The sequence below is a fragment of the Hemiscyllium ocellatum genome, chromosome 45, assembly GCF_020745735.1.
Source record: "Hemiscyllium ocellatum isolate sHemOce1 chromosome 45, sHemOce1.pat.X.cur, whole genome shotgun sequence".
Lineage (NCBI taxonomy): Eukaryota > Metazoa > Chordata > Chondrichthyes > Orectolobiformes > Hemiscylliidae > Hemiscyllium > Hemiscyllium ocellatum.
In genome coordinates this window covers 2,416,811-2,438,940 of record NC_083445.1, presented here as the reverse complement: position 1 = coordinate 2,438,940, position 22,130 = coordinate 2,416,811, and the positions used below count along the sequence as shown (strand labels likewise).

The window sequence follows — 22,130 nt, the reverse complement described above, 5'->3', positions numbered from 1 at the left end:
AGACTGTAAGAGGAAGGGTAATCTGCCATGGTTGTCTAAGGAAATAAGGGAGGCTGTGAAAGTGAAAGAGCAGGCATGCAAAGTGGCCAAAAATAGCAGGAATCTAGAAGATTGAGAAAGCTTTAAACAGCCACAAAAAAAAGCTATAAAGAAAAGTAAAATAGAACATGAGAAAAAACTAGCACAGAATATAGAGATAGATAGTGAAAGTTTCTCTAAATATATAAAACAAAAAAAGTGGCTAAACATTGCTCCTTTAGAGCATGAGAAGGGGTATTTAGTTGTGGGGTATGATGAAATAGCCAAGGCATTGAACATCTATTTCAGTCTTCACAGTGGAGGACACTAAAAACATGCCAGTAATTGACAGAGACAAAGGTAGGTGAGGACCTGGAAACAATCATTATTATGAAAGAGCTAGTGTTGGGTAAGCTAAGGGTAGACAAGTCTCCTGGTCCTGATGGAATGCAGCCCAGGGTACTAAAAGAGATGGGAGGAAAAATAGCAAGTGCACTGGTGGTAATTTTCCAAAATTTGCTGGACTCTGGAAAACAGCAAATGTGATGCCACTGTTTAAAAAGGGAATTATAGACTGGTTAGCTTAACCTTTGCAGCAGGGAAGATGCAGCATGGATTCATGAAAGGCTTTATGCTTAGCTAATCTTTTGGAATTTCTTGAAGACATTATGAGCAAGGTGGACAACGGGGACCCAGTAGATGTGGTGTACCCAGATTTCCAAAAACATTTGACAAGGTGCCACACAAGAGGCTGCTGCATAAGATAAGGATGCAAGGCGTTATGGATAAAGTATTAGCACGGGTAGAGGATTGGTTGACTAACAGGAAGCAAAGAGTGGGGATAAATGCCAACCAGAATAGCACTCAATCAGTAACTAGCAAATTGCCTCAGAGATCGGTGTTGGGACCACAATTATTCACAATTTATAAAGATGATTTGGAACTGGGGACATGAAATTATGAAGGGAATAGATAAGACAGAAGTAGAGAGGATATTTCCACTGGCAGGTGTAACTAGGACAAGAGGGCATAGCTTCAAGGTTAGAGGGAGCAGGTTTAGGACTGAACTGAGAAGGAACTTCTACACCTAGAGGATTATAGATCTATGGAATTACCTGCCCAGGGAAGTAGGTGATGCTATTTCAGTAAATGTTTTTAAAGCTAAAGTTTTAAAACCTTGACTATTCACCTTGTCTATGTCCACGATTTTATACACCTCTATAATGTCACCCCTCAGCCTCCAACACTCCAAGAGGCCTTTAAAAAGCATAAAGGTAAATAAATCTCTGGAAATGAATTATGTATCCCAGGACATTTTGGGAAAGTAGACAATAAATTGCAGGGGTCCCTAGCAGAGATATTTGCATCGTTGATGGCCACAGACAAGGTGCCGAAGATTGGAGGGTGACCAATGTTGTAGCTTTATTTAAGAAAGGCTGCAAGGAAAAGTGTGAGAACTATAGACCAGTGACTTTGACATCCATGATGGATAAGTTGTTCTTCAATGCATTTGGAGAAGTAAGGACTAATTACAGATAATCAACATGACTTTGTTTGTAGGAAATCATTTCTCACAAACTTGAGTTTTTGTGACCAGGAAAATAATAGAGGACAGAGTTGTCTCTATGGATTTTAGCAAAGCCTTCTGACAAGGTTCTGCAATGGTAGACTGATTTAATAAAGTTAGATCACATCGGATCCTGGGAGAGCCAGCTGATTTGGATATGAAATTGGTTTGACTCTGAGACAGAGGGTGGTGGTGGAAGGTTGTTTATCAGACTTGAGGCCTGTGACCAACTGTGTTCTGCAAGGATGGTTGCTGGGCCCACTTGTTAGTAAAGTAGGGGAGCAAATACATTAGTAATTATACTTGAGAAAAATAGGCTGAAAGGGAAGTCTCCTCACCTGATTGATTGATTCTCAGGATATTAAAGGAAATACCTGCAGTAAAAGTGGCTGCAATGGTAGAAATCTTCCAGAAATCCTTAGAATCTGGAAAAGTCCTGGAGGATTCTGTTTGATTAAATTATGTATTTTAAAAAATTATTACATCCCTTCCTGTTGTACAGTTATGTATTTTAATTTTTTTTGAATAAGTATATCAGCATGGGTTGGGATAGAAGTGACATTTCAAGATGGCAACTTGATGCTATTGGTGTGTTGAAAGTGTGGTGCTGGAAAAGCACAGTGTGTCAGGTAGCATTTCAGGAGCATGATAATTGACATTTTGGGCATAAGTCCTTCATCAGGAATGTGATCAGGCTGTGATCAGGCTATTGGTGTGCCACAAGGATCCCTGTTGTGGCCAAAGTTGTTTAACAGCTTGGAATGAATGTATATTTAAAAGTACTATTGCCAAATTTGTGGACGACACAAACATAGGCAGAAAGGTGAGAGTGAAGATGTTATAACAACTCTATGGAGGACTAGCAACAGATGGAATGCAATGTGGGAAAACATGAGGTTCTGCACTTTCGCTGGAAGACTGAAAAAGCTGAATATTACTTAACTGGGGAAAGATTTTAGGAAGCTGTAGCACAGAGGGATCTGGGGGGGTCACAAAATGCTAACATTCATGTTCATTGGGTAATAGGAAAGGCTGTTGGCCTTTATCTCCAAGTGTATCAAGTACATAAATGGGTCTTGCTAAAACTATAGAAAGCAATAGGTAGATTTCAAATATGGGGTTATTCACTAAAGCGATGAGGTTATGTAGGTTGGGGTGCACTCATTGTAAGTGAGGAGTGACCTTATGGATCCATACAAGATTATTGGGGGATCTTCCAGGGTTGATGTGGTTCCCCTTATGGGCTGGTCTAAGACCAGAGAGCATCATCTCTGCGTCAGGGGTTGTCTACTCAAGATAGAGACAAGGAAGATTTTGTTTTCTCTGAATCAGCTAGGATTTCAAGCTGCATTATCAGAAAATGAAATGTCATACCATATACACTAACTTTTTTTTCCTCTCCACAGATATCCGCTGTCTTGCAGTGTATTTGTAACCATTTACGTTTTTATTTCTGATTTCCAGCATTCACCGTATTCTGCATATGTATTACCTCTGGTTCACCTACCATTAGCATAATGTACCAAACATCATCATCATCAGCAATCAAAACCAATACAATAACAGCAGCCTCAGCTGAGTTGAGGGTTGCTGTAGTTGTCGAAGAGTACCACACAGTTCGGTGCAACGGTGCGGTCTGCTTTCAGCTGGTGGTTGCTTTATTTCCTGATTAGAACACAAAAGTTGCTGCTAGTAATTGCCTAGCTCATGTCTCCAGCTGGTAGCTGTCTATTGTAATCCTCTCTCTGTGGTTCACTGGCTGCCGATTGTTGTGATACTTGCCTCAGAAAGGATGTCACTTGGACAAGTTCCCTGGGCTGTGCTACCGAGAATTTCCAGGGGCTACTGAGAGGGGAAAAAAAATTTCCCAATCTGCTTGCACGTTCTGTCTTTCTCTCTCCTGAGCAAACATTTTGATGCAAATAACTCTGCCTTCCTGCAAACTTAGAAAACATTTAACATCTCACTGAATAAAAGTGTGCTTTGGGATTTATGTAATTAATTTTATTAAAGCTTGTGGTTCCTGGTCTGCCTTTTGCATCTGTTTGGGATGCTGTTCAGGCAGCTGGGTCATTGGATGATGGTATTCCCCGCAGTGGCTATCAGAAGTTATTAGACGGCTTTTACCATGTGTCAGTCTAAAGAGAAAATAAAAGGATGGAATTAGTTAGGAGTCAAATCAGAATTTTCTAGGCTGATTGAGCAACGCTTACTGTATTGCCCTTTGATGTGAAGGGCACTGCTTGTCACAGGCCACTCAGGTATTTTCTTTCTTCCTGGTGGTGGAAATTAAATAAAGATTTTTGCACTTTGTGTCTCTCACTGTGTCTCACACCTGCACACACAGACCATGGGTGCTGGGGAAAAATAAGCACTACCACAGTTAGGCAGTAGGGTGGGGGTTAATTAAAAAAAAAGGGAAAAAAAAAATTTAAAAAAAAGCTCTCATTAAAAAAAATGACAAGGTCACACAGCATTGCCCTTTTGTGAAGGGCACTGCTTGTATTAAAAAAAAACAATGCTTACTTTCTCAGCTCCCTCTTTCTACATTGACATGAGTTTGTAATTGGGACATGGACCACAGAAACAAGCCTGACTAATGCCAAGGCTGTGTTTCAGTGTCATTTCCCCAACCTGACGCTCTGTATCAGATTAAATCCAGAATGAACCAGATTGCTTTGCAATGCCCTTGTCTTAAATCAGGCGACAAAGCAAGTGATGTTGGAGTGGGGATTTGACCTTAATCACTCAAAATGATTGCTGTCCTGTGATAATGATCTGGGATATGGTTTTCATGCAAAGGATTGTGTCTTGGGATTGAAGTGCTAGTGCTGGGGGAGTGAGTGGGGTTAGGTCAGCTCCACGATGATGCTTTCCTGGTTGCTGTTCCCTTTCAGACACACAGAGCTAGCTGTTAAACTCCACGTAGTGGAGCTGTTACACTGCACCAGGTGAGACCAGTGCTTTACCTTCCTAATGTCACATCACTGCAAAGCACTTAGCTATCATAAGTCCTAGAAGAACAGTACAGTACAGGCCCTTCAGCCCTATGTTGTGTTGACCTTTTATCCTACTCTAAGATCAGACTAACCTATGTACTCTTCATTGTACTGACTTCCATGTTCCATTAAACTCAATCACCCTGCTAATGAAAGCCAATACACATATACCTTCACAACTCTATCAACTTAGGTGGCACCTTTGAAGAGTCTATGGACATGGACCCCCAAGATCTCTCTGTTCCTCCACACTGCCGAGAATCCTGCCTTTAACCATGTATTCGGTGTTCAAATTCGGCTTTCCAAAGTGAATCACTTCACACTTTTCCAGGTTGAACCCCATCTGACACTTGTCAGCCCAGCTCTGCATCCTGTCAATGTCTCATTGCAACCTGCAACAGCGCTCCACACTATTCACAACTCCTCCAACCTTCATGTAATCGGCAAACTTACCAACTCACCCTTCCACTTCCTCATCCAAGCCATTTATAAAAATCACAAAGGGCAGAGGTCCCAGAACCAATAATCCCTGCAGCATACCACTGGTCACTGAGCTCCAGGCTAAATACTTTCCATCTACTACTACCCTCTGTCTTCTATGGGCCAGCCAATTCTGTATCCAGACACACAGGTTTCCCTATATCCCACACCACCTTACTTTCTGAATGAACCCACCGGGGCAACCTTACTAAACGCTTTGTTAAAATCCATGACCACCACATCCACTGCTCTACCTTCATCAATGTATTTTGTCCCATCCTCAAAGCATTCAGTAAGGTTTTGAGAAATGACCTGCCCCTCACAAAGCCATGCTGACTATCTCTAATCAAACTATGGTTTTCCAAGTAATCATAAATCCTGTCTCTCAGAATCATCCAATAATTTGCCCATCAAGACTGACGAGTCTGTAATTCCCAGGGTTATCCCTATTCCCTTTCATGAACAAGGGAATAGCATTTACCACCCTCTAATCATCTGGTACTATTCCAGTGGACAGTGAGGACGCAAAGATCATCGCCAAAGGCACAGCAATCTCTTCCCTCACTTCCTGTAGTAACATTGGATGTATCTATCCTTATGTTCAAAATTTCCAGCACGTTCTCCTTCTTAACATCAACCTGTTGGAGCGTATCAGCCTGTTTCACACGGTCCTCAGAAATGACAAGGTCCCTCTCCCTAATGAATACTGAAGTAAAGTATTAAAGTAAGGACCTACTGTGACTCCAGACACACATTCCCTCCACTATCCCTGATTGGCCCTACCCTCACTCTGGCCCTCTTCTTGTTCCTCACATAAATGTAGAATGCCTTGGGGCTTTCCTTAATCCTACCTGCTAAAGCTTTTTCATGCCCCCTTCTAGATCTCCTTAGTCCATTCTTCAGTTCCTTCCTGCTACCTTGTAACCCTCTGAAGTCCTGTTTGATCCTTGCTTCCTCATCCTTGTCAGTTTCCTTCTATTTCTTGATTTGATGCTCCACATCCCTTGTCATCCAAAGTTCACCCTACCATCCCTTCTTTGCCTCAGTGGGACAAATCTGGCCAGCCCTATCAGCAAGTGCTCCCTACACAACCTCCACATTTGTCATGCATTTCTGAGAATATCTGTTCCCAATTTAGGTGCCCCAATTCCTGCATAATAGCAATGTTACTCCCCTCCCCAATTAAATATTTTCCCATAATGTCTGCTCTTATCCCTCTCCATGACTGTCGTAACGGTCAGGGAGATGGGGTGATTGTCACCAAAATGCTTTCCCATTGAGTGTTGAGTGATCTGACACCTGACCTGGTTTGTTACCGAGCAACAAATCCAATATGGCCTCCCATCTAGTTGGCCTATCTACATATTTAGTCAGGCATCCTTCCTGGACACACCTGACAAAATCCACTCCATCCAAACTATTTGCATTAAGGAGGTTCCAATCAATATTAGGGAAGTTAAGTTCAGCCATGACAACAGCCCTGTTACTTCTGCACCTTTCCAAAATCTGTCTCCCAGTCTGCTCCTGCATGTCTCTGTTGCTATTGGGGGGGGACCTATAGAAACCTCCCAATAAAAAGACTGCTCCTTTCCTGTTTCTGACTTCCGCCCAGACTGACTCTGTAGATAAACCCTCCCTGAAACCTTCCTTTCTGCAGCTGTGATACTATCCCTGATTAGCAATGCCACTCTCCCACCTCTTACCTCCCTCCCTCTTCCTTTTGAAACATCTAAACTCTGGAACATCCAACAACATTCCTCCTCCTGTGATATCCAAGTCTTCATTATGGCCACAACATCATCATTCCAATTACTGGTACACTCTCTGAGTTCATCACCCTTATTCCTGACACTTCTTGCGTTCCAATAGACACACTTCAGCCTTTTGCCCTCTGAAATGCCTATCCCTCCTCACACTGTATCTGCTGTTCACTATGTACTCCATCCTCTGATCCATAACTCCAGTTCTCATCCTTCTGCCAATCTATTTAAGCCCTCCCAAAGAGCTCTAGCAAAACCTCCTGCTCAGGATATTGGTGCCCCTCCAGTTCAGGTGCAACCCATCCTCCTTGTAGAGATTCCACCTTCCCCAGACGATATCTCAATGACCCACATATCTGAAACCCTCCCTCCTACACCAGCTCTGCAGGCACATGCTCATCTGCACTTGCTCTCTGTTCCTAGCCTCACCAGCCCGTGGCACTGATAGCAATCCTGAGATTACTACTCTGCTCATCCTGCCTTTTAGCTTCCAATCGAACTCCCTATGTTCACTTTTCAGGTCCTCATCCCTTTTCCTAGCTATGTCTTTGGTATGGATGTGTACCATGACCTCTAGCTGCTCACCCTCCCCCTTAAAAATCCTGTAAAGTCAACGCAAGACATTCCTGACCCTACCACTCAGTAGGCAACATACCATCTGGGAGTCCCACTTGTGACTGCAGACTCTCCTGTCCGTTCCTCTCACCACTGAATCTCATCACTATCTCTCTCCTTTTATTGCCCCCTTTCCTCTGAGCCACAGAGCCAGACTCCGTCCCAGGGACCTGGCCACTGAGGCTTTCCCCTGTAGGTTGGACTATAACCTGGCGCTGTGATTTTTAACAAAAAGGTATACTTATTGTTGAGGGAAACGGCCCCAGGGGGTCTCTGCACGGTCTGCCTATGCCCTTTCCCTTTCCTGACAGTTACCCAGCTATCTTTATCCTGTAATTTGTGTGATGGCCTCCCTATAACTCGTCTCTGTTACCTGCACAGCCTCCCAAATGTTCATCCAGCTCCAGCTCCAGTTCCCTAATGTGGTCTGTGAGGCTTGCTTTATAAATACAAAGTTATTTTAGAATTCTAACACAGCTTTCAGCTGCCTGGTCTCATTCCCACCTCTATCTTTCTGCTCAGTGAGTTAGTAAGATAATCCAGGCAATGAGAGACTGGAGCATTGGTTCAGAATCCTGGAATGATATCCAGCAGGATAGTGGCTGTAGGTGCCCTCCCTCATTATTGTACAGGTTCTTGCAGCCCATGATAACTCTCCCATCAAACAGTATTAACCTGCCCATCCACTGGGGAGAAAGGATTATCACAGTCATGGAAGGAGTGTTCATAAGGATCACCTGTCTGAGTAAAGAGATGATCGAGGCTTGAACCAGTACCACAGTTCAGCTTCTGTAACAGTATAGTAGGGAATGGAGATTCAACGCCAGTGTTAATATCAATCTCAGGATAAATGTAACAACATCGCTGTAGTGTGTTATAAATCCTCAATTATAACAACCCATCATTAGGTAGATATCACTTTAGATGCAGAGTGAAGCTCTCCATTTTCTGTTTCTCCCAAGCCTCACAGCACCAGGGACCCGGGTTCAATTCCACCCTTGGGAGAATATTTGTATGGAGCTTGTACATTCTCCCAGTGTCTGTGTGGATTTCCTCTGGGTCTTCCAGTTTCCTTCCATAGTCCAGGAATGTGCAGGCTCAATGGTTAACTATGAGGAAATGTAAGGTTATAGGGATAGGGTAGTGGGGTGGGTCAGTATGGACTCAAGCAGCTGAACTGCCTGTAGGAATTCTATGATTACCCCAATTTCCTATTCACGAACTTAGCTAAATGTATTTAAATGTTGTAACTGTACCTACATCTACTACTTCCCCGGCAAGTCATTCCACATATGAACCACTGAAAAAGATGTTCCTCAGGTCCCTTTTAAATCTTTTCATTTCACCTTAAACATATGCCCTCTTTTACCTGGCTCCAACCTAGGTAAAAGACCTTTGCTATTCACCTTATCTATGCCCCTCATGATTTTATAAAGCTGTACAAGGTCACCCTTCAACCTCCTACATTCCAGTGAAAATAGTCCCAGCCTATCCAGCCTCTTATCAGTCAAACCCTCCACATCCCGGTAAATCTTTTCTGAACCCTCTCCAATTTAATGAAATCCTTCCTTGTCTCCTACAACAGGCAAATCAGCTTCTTGTGGAGGAGTGTGGTGGCTGCTAACATTGTGCACCACAAGACAGCCTAACAGCCCAGAAGAAATCCATCTGGCCATTTTACCTGTGCTAACCAAAATAGAAGCCAGCCTAATCCCACCTTCCAATTTCTGGTCTGTATTTCATTCCCAGTTTTTAAAAAAGTAATTCCGGTTTTTGTCTCCACCTCCCGTTCACACAGTGACTTCCAGCCTTTAGTACTCCCCGAATTAAAATAATTTCTCAAGTCTCTAATCTCTCTGCTTTAAATCCTTGCCTCTCTGCAAATGTAACAGATCCTCCATAATTTTATACTTTCAAATAAATTTGTCTTCTATTTCAAAGAAGATAACCCGGGCTAATTCAATCTTTTCCTCAGAACTAACAATCTCCTGAATCTCTCCCGTACTGTCTCTGGTGTGATCACATTCTTCCCGTATCGCAGTAGCCTGGGCCTGAGCTATAGCCTGATTACTGTGATAGTTCCAGCCTCGACCAACAATGTGAAGGATCCTGTTTGCGACCTTGACCATGTTATCTGTCCTGTCACTTTGATCTGTGGACATTCACGTTGAGGCCAGTACTGGCGCCCCACTCGTAGTAAGAGATGGGGAGACAGTGGAGCAGGGGGAACCAGCCAGAGGTTGGACACATGGAGTCAGTGAATGTAAAACTCACATCAGAATCTGAGGCATTGGACATATGTTTCACCATCAGCTCTTTCCTGGTGCACTCAATACTTTGGCCTGTTTAAAGAGAAAGGAAGTTCCATCAGTAATAGTGCTGCTGTACTTATCCTGTTGATTAGAGACTACAGTCTGAAAAGGACTGTGTTACAATTGAGCCCCCCACTATCACCTGATGGAGCGTCGCTCCGAAAGCTAGTGTGCTTCCAATTAAACCTGTTGGACTATAACCTGGTGTTGTGTGATTTTTTTAACTTTGTACACCCCAGTCCAACACTGGCATCTCCAAATCAAGGAAAGGACAGCTGACTAATTGACTCAAGTTACTCATGGCTGCCATTAAACACCATTAACTTGACCAAACCTTAGGGCAAAATATCACTGTCCTTGTATGCTTTGTAACTAACTCTCAGATTATTGAGCAGGAAGTTGATATAAATTAGTACAGACATGAATGTTCGGCGTTCCTGATGACTCAATCAGGTCAGCAGCTCTGCATTCCTCATAATCCAAGGCTGAAACCTGCTACACATGGCTCAGTACCAACACTGAACTTTATCATTCCCAGTCAGCTGAGAAAACTGGCAACTGTTCCACGAATTTCAATGTCCACGTAGACAATCACATAAGTTATAATTCCCACTGAGTATTCGTAAGGATGGTGACTTCCATCTTTTGTGAGCTCTCTCACAGATGACCAGAAGTGAGTTAGTGCCAAGCACAGGGTACACCGAGATCCCAGCTTCTCGCTCGTGTTAACACTGGAAAAGTTTCTGCATGGAATGAGTCTTTATCCTCCCACACTGGGCCGCAGAGGAGATGGTCATCTACACTCACAGTTCTTTGCAGTATTAGTGCATTAGTCAGGGATAGAGGGAGGATCCAAGAATGGGAATTAGAATTAGGGAGCCCTCAACCTTGGCTTCAAATCTAATTGTTTGTGAATATAGAAATATTGTATGAGAGTTCAGGTGTTGTGTTAACTTCTGTTTCTAATCAGATAAATCTCAAGTTGGATACGATTTTTAAAAAAGCATAGAATTAATACTGTTCAACTGACCTCTCTTAATTCTGGCAATGGTATTGTTTTGTTTGTTGGAATAACAAAGGTTCTGAATCTGCTCCTGCATATCAATCATTGCTAATCTGTGTGGAAATACAAGTGGGGAACATAAATGATTACAAGCTCAAGTAAGGCAGTTTTCATTCTCCCTCCAAACGTCCTGTTCATTTTCTTTGGGATGTTCCCATTTCCCACTCTGCACCATCTCTAACCCGAGGACTGCTGCTTTCTGCTGGTTTCGCACCAAGAGGACATTCGGTATGACCCGAGATGATGAGTGACAGCTGGCAGAACATCACAGCCAAGCCTAACCCTCTCCTCTTGTTCCTGCACAGGTCACTGGAAAGCAACCACAAGCAGAAATCAAAACCCTGGCTGAGTCCAAGGGACACACTGACCGATTCCTGATAGAGCATTGTTGCTGCTCTGGTATGGATCAGTCTTATCCCTGATTGTGTAATGTTAAATGTACTGTCTATTCCCACAACATCTCAGCCACTCCCTTGTTCTCTACCTTACAATCACTTTCTGTGCCACCTACTTAATGTCTTTCAATTCCTGTTCAGGATCCAGTGATTGTACTTGTCTGCATCTCTGTATTAGTCTCTCTAGAATCTGTATTGAGGGGAAAGAGCACAAGAGGTTACTCTGAAATACTGAAGCCAGCCATAAATCCTGGGTTCTCCTGGTGCTAATTAAACACTTTGGGCGGCACGGTGGCACAGTGGTTAGCACTGCTGCCTCACAGCACCTGTAGACCCTGGTTCAATTCCCGACTCAGGCGACTGCCTGTGTGGAGTTTGCACGTTCTCCCCGTGTCTGCGTGGGTTTCCTCCGGGTGCTCCGGTTTCCTCCCACAGTCACAAAGATGTGCGGGTCAGGTGAATTGGCCAAGCTAAATTGCCCGTAGTGTTAGGTAAGGGGTAAATGTAGGGGTATGGGTGGGTTGCGCTTCGGCGGGTCGGTGTGGACTTGTTGGGCCGAAGGGCCTGTTTCCACACTGTAAGTCTAGTCTAGTCTAGTCTAGTCTAATCTAATAAAACCCAACAGCATAAGCTGTCATTGGTATTTGCTTTGGCTCCATCATACAGTGCATTGCCTTCCTGCTGTATGCTGAGTAAGACAGTAACAGTGATGGGGATTCTGCAGGCAGTTTGTGTCCTTGACCCAAGAACAGTATCAGACAAGGTTCACACATCTGAGATTAGGAAACTTTGTGCACTTTTACAGGTAATTGTCTACAAATGAGTGATCTGGGTGTCCTGAACAGAACTCCCACTCAGACTCTAGTACCTCCATCATATGCCTCAGATATCCATGTATAAAGTGACTGGTAATTTATTTGTTTCCTGCCTGGCCTTGTAGTTTAAATCCTTCTCTCAATGTGTTTGTCATAAACTGCTCAGTGAAGCCCCCCGCTGAGATCCACAGTTGTGTGACTGCATGTCTAATGGATACTCCCAAATGGACAGAAGTAAACTGGGAATGCAAAGTCAAGAAAACTCCCTGCGTAAATGGATGGAGCAAGATCTCTAACTGAGGTAAGAGGTATGGCTAACAGAAATCAGTGATTTTATTAATTAGAATAGGTACTGATCAGGCTGGAGTCAGGTTTACAGTTCTCCAAAAGCCATCTCCTACACAGCCCAGTGCAGCGCTGGTGCTTGGAAACAGATGGACAAGGAGGGGACATGTCAGTATTAAAACCAGCAACAAGCCAGAGGAAACAACTTTATAAAACTGCAGTAAGAACATGTAGGTGGTATGAGCTTGATCTCTAAGGTGCACATGGTGCAACAGTTAATAGACTGGAGATAATGTTATTTAAATCAGACTGAAAGGCACAGTACTTTTCACATGGCTATACCTGATTATATTTCTTCTGATTTTGTCTGAGTATTTTGCAATCTGTCAAACTGCTCAACAGATCATCCTCTTGAATAGCTGCAACCAAAAAAGAAGTGACAAATATTGAATGCACTTTCACTTTATTCCCAGTCTTGGCTTTCTGTGAATCACCCATCATTAACACAAGTGAATGGTCACCTGGGTGGGGAGCATGGGAGGGGACGAGTGGGAACACTGAAGAGATTTGCTTTCATTACTTTTCTTGCCCTTTGCCTAGTGAATCCATTGTCCCTTACACCAGACTGAGCTGCCACAGAACGATGCACAAATCAACAATTATTCAACTGTCTGACTTCATTTCATGGGGATTATCAGATGGGAAAGACTTCATAAAGTCATGGAGATGTACAGCACAGACACAAACCCTTCAGTCCAACCCATCCATGCCGACCAGATATCCCAACCCAATCTAGTCCCACTGGCCGGCACCCGGCCCATATCGCTCCAAACCCTTCCTATTCATATATCCATCCAAACGCCTCTTAACTGTTGCAATTGTACCAGCCTCCACCACATCCTCTGGCAGCTCAGGTCTCTTTTACATCTTTCCCCTCTCACCCTAAACCTATGCCCTCTAGTTCTGGACTCCCTGACTCCAGGGAAAAGGCTTTGCCTATTTACCCTACCCCTGCCCCTCATGATTTTATAAAAACCTCTAAAGGGCCCCCCTCAGTCTCCGATGCTCCAGGGAAACAGCCCCAGCCTGTTCAGCCTCTTCCTGTAGCGCGGGTCCTCCAACCCTGGCAACATCCTTGTAAATCTTTTCTGAACCCTTTCAAGTTTCACAACATCTTTCCGATAGGAAGGAGATCAGAACTGCACACAATATTCCAATAGTGGCCTAACCAGTAGTTAAAGTTGGGTGCTGAAGTGAAGAGTCAAACCCTCAAGGTCCTGCCAATTTTCCCTCTGCCTGTGCTTTTCCTTGACTGAATGCACTGACGGACTCATGGGATCTAGTTCCCAGACAGCAGCTATCAAAACCTGGAGCTGGATTGTGGGAATCATTAAAATCAAAGCCACTGCTGTCCTGATCCAACATACACAGGTGCTGCCTGATTTGGGAGGGGGTCAGTGGGAGGGAGCAGAACTTCTGACAGCTTTTTTCTCTAGTTTTGGGGTGCTGAACCCAACAGCGATGTGGTGACCTGATCAGGCTGGAATTCAACACATCTCTAGGGGTCAGTTACACTCTGCTCACTTGGCCAATCAGGAGCACTTAGACAAAGCTGTTTTGCCATTTTTCCAGCTGAAGATGGGGGTGTCCTTTAAACAGACTCAATCCCTCTGCCTTTCCCTGCTGCTTTAAGTTTAAATAATATCACAATATGCACAATGCAGTAAAAGGGATGAAATTGGTCAGCTAGTACTTTCAAACAGGCATTAGCAAATATGTGTCCAATTCAAGATCAGGTTCACCGCCCAATATCTTTTAAGGATGAAATCATATTGACCCAGGGATTATGACTTGCTTTCCAATGTTAGTGAATCCCGTGAAGTGTTGTTACTTTGGAAGGTGTTCCAGCCTGACATCACAATAACTTGCGGCGAACACCAGTGTGGTATTAACCTGTTGGTACCAAACTCCAGCAGCGCCTGGACCCGCTGGTACCCCAGCCCAGGATTTAAACCATCAACCAAACACACATCACAAAGTGGGTAAAGGATACTGACTTAGCTTTCGGTTAATTTGTTCTATCTCTTTCCGCAATGATTCACATTCCTCCCATAGAAATTTTTTACTGTAAAAGAAGAACAAACATAATCGAGTTAATGCCTTGATTCTGACATTGCTGGGGAATATTGTATGTGGAGGTGGGGCTGTCCCCATGTGGATGATGTGGAACCACATGTCCATCTACCATGTGATCATTTGATTTCAATTGATACCTGATCAATTGTTAATTGTTGTAGAATTGCCCCCATCCTTTATGAGTCTGTGCTATCGATCAGCAGCACTTAAAGTTCACTGAAGTTGAGGAACACAAAGCCTGAGCAAGAGAAGGCCATTCAGCCCATCAATTCCACTGGGTTGGGTGGTGGGGGCAGTCTGTTGGGGTGTTCCTCAGAGGGTCGGTGTGGACGCCATGGGCCAAATGGCCTGCTCCCACACTGTAAGGAATCTATGATTCCTGGGATGAGCTATCACAGAGCACTGACTAGTTTTAGTCTCAGAAGTCTTTCTTTCAGTTTACATTACGTACCTCTCGTGTATTTCTGCAGCGAGTTCTTCAGTGTGGTTGCTGGAGTCTGTTGTCTGGACTTGGTTCTCCATTTGCTGGACTGGCTCCTGTATTTTGGTCAGGCTTGAGGACAGTTCTTTCTTCCAGTCTTCAATTTTTCTGTCTATCACTAAATTAATCCTGTCCTCTTCAATATTACTGCTCATGCTCAGTCTCCTCACTTCAGCTGTGGAAGACAGAAGTAGTTTCCAATGGGATTGAAAATGGTTATGGTGTTGGTCAGGTTTTGGCTGGGGAAATGGTGGATCACCACTTCCTACAGGCAGCAGAGTATGTCAGCAATTGGGCTGCATTATGCCATTGTTTATGTTACAGTCACTCCCCTCTCCACTGGTACCTTTCCTGTAGCATTCTGGTACAACAAACAGGGGCAGGACCTATCCATTCCATAGGGGGATAGTGTTGTAGAACAGAGGGACCAAGGGGTTCAGACACATAATTCTTTGAAGTTTGCATCACATGTAGACAGGGTGGGTAAGAGGTTTATAAAATAATGAGGGGTGTACATAGGGTTAACGGTAGGCGTCTATTCCCTATGATGGAGGATTTCAAGACTAGGGAACATAAGTTAAAGGTGAGTGATTTAAAAAAGGCACAGGGGACAAATCTTTTTTTTAAACACAGAGGGTGGTTTACGTGTGGAATGAGCTTCCTGAGGACGTGGTAGGTGTGGGTTTAGTTACAACATTTGAAAGACATTTGGATAAGTCCATGACTGGGAAAGGATTGGAGGGATATGGGCCTGGAGCAGGCAGGTGGGACTAGTTGAGTTTGGGATTAGGGTCGGCATGGACTGGGTGGACGAAAGGGTCTGTTTCTGTGCTGGATGAGTCTATGACTCCAGATCCCATTTTACAAAGAGAGCTGGCATTGTAAGTGTGCACAGACTTTTGACTATGGAGGGTCAACACTGCTACCGCCTCCACCCGCAACCTACCACACATCCCCCAATCTAAACTTGTCCTTCCATTGATAAATATAGCCACAACCAAAGCAAACCATCACTAGGGCTTAAATACAGAACATGTTGGGGAGGTGGGGGTGTACTGGTATTGTCACTAGACTAGTAACCCTAAATCTAGGGAAATGGATTCAAATCACACCATAACAAATATAATAAAAATCGGAAATAAGAAGCCAAGTCTCGTGATTATTGTCAATTATTGTAAAACCTCATGTTGTTCACTTAATGTTCTTCAAGGGAGGAAATCTGCCATGCTTGCTTGGTCTAGCCAACGTGTGATTCCAGACCTACAGCAATGGTGATGGACTCTGGGATGGGCACTGAATGCTTGCCTAGTCGGTGATACCTGCATGTAACACATAAATGGTTTAAAATCTGTATTTCTCACACTATAATTGTTGGTGGGTCAAATCACTGAGCCACTGGCTCCTCTAACAGATGTGCAGACATCTTTGGGTAGTGCTAGAGCTGACCCTGAAACTCCTGAGAAATGTAGCGAACAGGATGCGACAGTATTGCCAGTTCCTGAAGCCTGCCCTTGCACATACCAGTCATTCTCTGCAAATCCCCACCTGCCTGGCCTGTGTACATTTTAGAGATCCAGGTCCTACCCTCCAGTAGTCGGATCTGCTGCTGATGGTGGCTTCGCTCCTTTGCCAGGAGGCTCACTGTTTGGTTCAAGGATTCAATGGTCTAGGAATAAAGTAAACTGTCAGAACAAGATCAACCATGTATCTCATTGGCACTGCACATTATTACAACACATGACAATTTCAGTTAGTTACACAGAGATAAGATTAATTAGGAACATACTAGCATCTGTTTGAAGAGACTGGGAACAGATTAGGTAAATGAACAGATAATGCAGGGGAGGGGTGTAAAATTGGAACAGAGAGTGGGGAATGAGTTACAGTAGAGGTTAGCCAGAGGTAGGTTCATGTGGGCAGCACAGTGGCACAGTGGTTAGCACTGCTGCCTCACAGCACCAGGGACCAGGGTTCAATTCCACCCTCGGGAGACTGTCTGTGCGGAGTTTGGAAATCCTCCCTGTGTCTATGTGGGTTTCCTCCGGGTGCTCCGGTTTCCTCCCACAGTTCAAGGATGTGCAGTTAGGGTGGATTGGCCACACTAAATTGTCCAGTGTCCAGGGATGTGCAGGCTAGGTGGGTTAGCCACGAGATACACAGGGTTATAAGAACAGGCTGGTGGGGTGGAGTGGGTGGAATACTCTTCAGAGGTTCAGTGTGGACTTGATGAGCTGAATGGCCTGCTTCCACACTTTTGGGATTCTATGATTAATAACAGCATTCCTCAGTAGATGGTAGGTTACAGTGAGTATGTTCTCCTTTCTCACAAAAGTACACACAAAAACCTACATTCCCACTCATTCGTATTGAACAAGCCCCACTCTGATTTGTTTCTGTGATACATTTCCTTCATTTACATGGCTGTGTATCTGGTCTGATATCTCAGTTCCTACCAGCATTGCAATATGCAAAGGGCCACTCCATCAGGTGGACATTAACCCAACATTCAGACTTGGATCTCCCACTTGCTCGTCTTGGGACAATAATGACATTGGAGAAAGTGAGGATGCTGGAGATCAGAGTCAAGAGTGTGGTGCTGGATAAGCACAGCAGGTCAGCCAGCATCCGAGAAGCAGGCAAACTGATGTTTCAGGTATAAGCCCTTCATCAGGATCGAGGCTTGTGGAGCAGGGGGCTGAGAGATAAATGGGAGGGGTGTGGGGTTGGAGGAAGGTAGCTGAGCAAGCGATAGGTAGATGAAGGTGACGGAGAAGGTGATAGGTCGGGGTGGGGTGGAGCTGTTAGATGGGAAAGGTGATGGACAGGTCAGGAGGGTGGTGCCGAGTTGGAGGCTTGGGACTGGGATAATGTGGGGCAAGGGAAATGAGGAAACTGTTGTAATCCACATTTATCCTGTGTGGTTGCAGGGTCCCAAGGCGGAATATGAGATGTTCTTCCTCCAGACATCAGGTGGTAACGGTTTGGCTGTGGGGGAGGCCCAGGACCTGTATATCCTTGAGGGAGTGGGAGTTGAAGTGTTCAGCCACGGGATGGTGGGGTTGGTGGGTGAGAGTGTCCCAGAGCTGTTCTCTGAAATGATCCACAGGAAGGAGGCTTTGGTAGTGGCAGGGAAAGGTGCCAGGGGTGGGGTGTGGGTGGAAAACATGACCTGACAAGGGAGTCACGGAGGGAATGGTCTCTCTGGATAGAGGTGGAGAGCAAAATAAATCTCTGGTGGTGGGGTCCATTTGTAGGTGACGGAAGTGGCGGAGGATGATGCAATGTAAACGGAGGTTGGTGGGGTGGAAGATAAGTACTGGGGGGTTCTGTCCTTGTTGCATTAGGAGGGTTGGGGTTTAAGGGTGGTGGTGCAGAAAGTGGAGGAGAAACGCTGGGAAGGGAAGTTGCGATCATGGAAGGAGGAGGCCATCTGGGATCTTCTGAGGTGGAATTGGTCTTCCTTGGAATGGTTGCAGTGGAGGCAGAGGAATTGTGAATAAGGAATAGCATTTTTACAGGAGGTAGGGTAGGAGGCGGTGTAGTCTAGGTAGCTGTGGGAGTCGGTGGGCCTGTATAGATGTCCATGTTAGTCAGTCACCGGAGACAGAGATGGAGAGGTGAAAATGTGTTGCTGGTTAAAGCACAGCAGGTCAGGCAGCATCCAAGGAACAGGAAATTCAACGTTTCGGGCCAGAGTCCTTCATCAGGAATAATATGCTGCCTGACCTGCTGTGCTTTAACCAGCAACACATTTTCAGCTCTGATCTCCAGCATCTGCAGACCTCACTTTTTACTACACAGAGATGGAGAGGGCCAGGAAGGGGAGGGAGGTGTCCAAGATGGTCCAGGTGAATGAGGTCGGGGTAAAAGGTGGTGGTAAAGTTGATGAACTGTTCAACCTCCCTGTGGGCGCAAGAGGCAGCGCCGATATACAGTCATTGATATAGCAAAGGAACAGGTGGGGGGGGTGGTGCTGGTGTAACTACGGAAGATGGACTGTTCCATGTATCTGACATCCTATGTGTGTGCCCATGGCTACCCCTTTGGCTTGGAGGAAGTGGGAGGATTGGAAGGAAAAATTGTTGAGGGTGAAGGGTTTGAAGGAAGTGGGCCTCACCCTCAACAACGTCTCCTTCCAATATTCCAGGATATTCCAGGAAGGATGTAGCTGGTCCAACCACTTAGTTTTAAACAGAACAGAATTTATGTAAATACTACGTATGGAACACGAACAAAGGAGAACAGAATTTAGGGTAACAACTTATCTGCAAACCTGACTGACTCTATTGCAACTTACTGAAGAACTATTCCAATTTCCTGCAACATTCCCATAAACATACTTCTTGGCAAAAAGAAAGGTGAACTCAAACCCAGGTTCTTACATGGGAGACATTAGAGAGAGAGGATAATCCAGGTATCATTTCCTGAAGCAGGTAGCTGCTTCTCTGTCCCCAGCACTCTCTAAGTGTTACAACTAAAACCAAACTAGAAACCTCCCGGAACTGGGAGAACTGGCCGCTCCCCTTTCGTTTCACAATTGTTTTAAAAAACCTAAAGGTTTTTTAACTGGTTGTTGACTCAGGCAGTGTCTGGCAGCCATGTGAGCACCTCTGCCTTTTACATCTCTTCGGAGAAAAAAACAAGGACAACATAACCTTGTTAAAGGAGCAGCATTGTCGCATTGTGGGTATGGTGTTGGATGTTCACTGTTCATGGACTAGATACTGTCAATATTCAGCAGGAATCTAGAGTGAGACTTGAACTTGTAACCTCCCTGTTCAGAGACAGGAATGTTATCCCTGGAAGGGGTACAATCAGATACAAGGAGTGTGTTATAGAGGATATCATGATGATAGAAAGGCGCTTTATAAAAAATACTAGACCACAAACAGCAGGTGCCTAATCATTTAGAGCACTTGATTTGGAGGGTCACGGTGTGTTACATAGGCTATGTCACACACGGGCAACAGTACAAGAGAAAGAAATAACTTGCAGAGTTACAAGAATAAAGTCCACTTTCGCCTGAGCCTTACTCTGGTTTGGACTTCAATGTGGAACTTGATGACCTCGAGCTCATCCATCAGGTTCTTACTGCCAGGTGGAGATCGCAAATGGTTGTCAGTGAAATTCCGCACCTTATTAAACGGGGGGTCTGCAACACAAGCAAGGTACAATCAGATCTGCTGGTCAAATGGTGTCATTCTTAGAAATCAAGATAAGCACTCGTGCTGGTGGACAGCAGGTTTGATTGAACAGCAATATGTATCTGTCCCCACCTTTCTGGTGACAGCCGCCAAACTTCAACGTCTGCTGCAATGGAAAAAGAAATATTAGGGAAAAGAATATCAGTGTTTCGAAACTACCATCGAGGACTCTGAGACTGGCTCTACGAGATCCATTCAGTACTCTACACACATCAGACTGGGTGCCCTATCAGCTTACTACACCATTTTGTTAACAATCTTACTCCCCCGCTCCTTATCCATTTCTTTTGAAATCACATTCAGAATTAAAGTATCTAGTTTTTAATGTCTCAATGGGTTCTGGAGTTATGGTCAGATTTTTAATTATTCACACCAGGGCCAACCGCATGTAACTGCCTGTTCTGCGAGCTGATATCAGCTGACTACAGCAGTCCCAAGTAACTGAACCATTAGGGGGTTCCTCCTCAATTGCTATCCAGTCTCTCCATATGGGAGAAACTGGAAATCAGAGTCAAAACATGTGGCGCTGGAAAAGCACAGCAGGTCAGGCAGCATCCGAGCTGCAGGAGACTCGACGTTTCAGGCATAAGCTTTTCATCAAGAATAGCTCTCTATATGGCCAATGTGCAGATGAAATGTAAGTGAGCATCAGCACCACTGAGTGGCCTCCCCTCCCCTACTGGAGTATTTGATTGGAGTGAACACTTTTCCTGGATCTGTTTTGGGAGTTCATCTTTAATAATTCAGAAATTTCAAACATATTGTCTTGAAGGAAATTTCCAGAGGAACCATCCCCAATCACCTCTAGATTCCGGATTCCTAAAATCATCTTAATTTTCCCTGTATCCCAGCTCTTGCCTAAGTTAGGAAGGATAATTGTACAGTGTTGGCACAATGCAGAATACCTGTCCACCCAGGGCGGACAGGAGCAGCAACTGTTTGTACCAACAGTTTTGGTGAGCAAACATTTTTTTGCAATTTGTTTTAGGCACAGCCATAAAACGAGACATTGTCCCAATACAGCACAGCATCTCAATATCTGTCATTGCTCTGGGATCAGAAACACAAGCAGTCAAGCAATGACCTTAACATGCTGTTTGCAGGAAGAAATTCCCATTCAGCCTCCTCAGCTGGTTAATGGGCAACAAGAGGAGGCCATTCGGCCTCTCGGGTCTGTTACAGAGGGACAGGAGGAGGCTATTCGGCCTCTCGGGTCTATTAGAGAGAGACAGGGAGAGGCCATTTAGCCCCTTGTGTCGATCACAGAGGGACAGGAGGAGGCCATTCAGCTCATCAGGCCTGTTACAGCAGGACAGGAGGACGCATGGTATGGGGGCAAAGTACTAACTTGGATTGAAAGTTGGTTGGCTGATAGGAAACAAAGAGTAGTGATAAACGGCTCCCTTTCGGAATGGTAGGCAGTGACCAGTGGGATACCGCAGGGATCAGTGCTGGGACTGCAGCATTTTACAATATATGTTCATGATCTAGAAGATGGTATTAGTAATAACATTAGCAAATTTGCTGATAATACTAAGCTGAGAGGCAGGGTGAAATGTGATGAGGATGTTAGGAGATTACAGGGTGATCTGGACAGGTTAGGTGTGTGGTCAGATGCATGGCAGATGCAGTTTAATGTGGATAAATATATGGTTATCCACTTTGGTGTCAAGAACAGGAAGGCAGATTACTACCTAAATGGAGTCAATTTAGGTAAAGGGGCAGTACAGAGAGATCTGGGTGTTCTTGTACACCAGTCAATGAAGGTAAGCATGCAGGTACAGCAGGTAGTGAAGAAGGCTAATAGCATGCTGGCCTTCATAACAAGAGGGATTGAGTATAGAAGCAAAGAGGTTCTTCTGCAGCTGTACAGGGCCCTGGTGAGACCACACCTGGAATATTGTGCGCAGTTCTGGTCTCCAAATTTGAGGAAAGACATTCTGGCTATTGAGGGAGTGCATCGTAGGTTCACGAGATCAATTCCTGGAATGGCGGGATTA

At 44.6% G+C, this 22,130-nt stretch overlaps 1 protein-coding gene across 4 annotated transcripts in view; it reads right to left on the bottom strand.

Moving 5' to 3' along the window:
• Window positions 1-3,572: 3,572 nt before the first annotated feature.
• The window catches only part of LOC132835824 (myosin-13), a 26,262-nt gene continuing 7,704 nt past the window's right edge, over window positions 3,573-22,130 (bottom strand). Inside the window, exons 3-12 of one of the 4 annotated variants that reach the window (XM_060854912.1) lie at window positions 20,203-20,236; window positions 19,960-20,078; window positions 16,472-16,592; window positions 14,897-15,101; window positions 14,367-14,434; window positions 12,652-12,728; window positions 11,326-11,399; window positions 10,782-10,867; window positions 9,714-9,781; window positions 3,573-3,723 (exon numbers count right to left, since the gene is read on the bottom strand). In XM_060854912.1, coding sequence (XP_060710895.1) covers window positions 3,709-3,723; window positions 9,714-9,781; window positions 10,782-10,867; window positions 11,326-11,399; window positions 12,652-12,728; window positions 14,367-14,434; window positions 14,897-15,101; window positions 16,472-16,592; window positions 19,960-20,078; window positions 20,203-20,236 — 867 coding nt within the window. In that variant the 3' untranslated portion in view covers window positions 3,573-3,708. Of the gene's footprint in view, window positions 3,724-9,713; window positions 9,782-10,781; window positions 10,868-11,299; window positions 11,400-12,651; window positions 12,729-14,366; window positions 14,435-14,896; window positions 15,102-16,471; window positions 16,593-19,959; window positions 20,079-20,202; window positions 20,237-22,130 lie in introns of those variants that run through there. The other 3 variants (XM_060854913.1, XM_060854915.1, XM_060854914.1) reach the window with 3 other exon arrangements.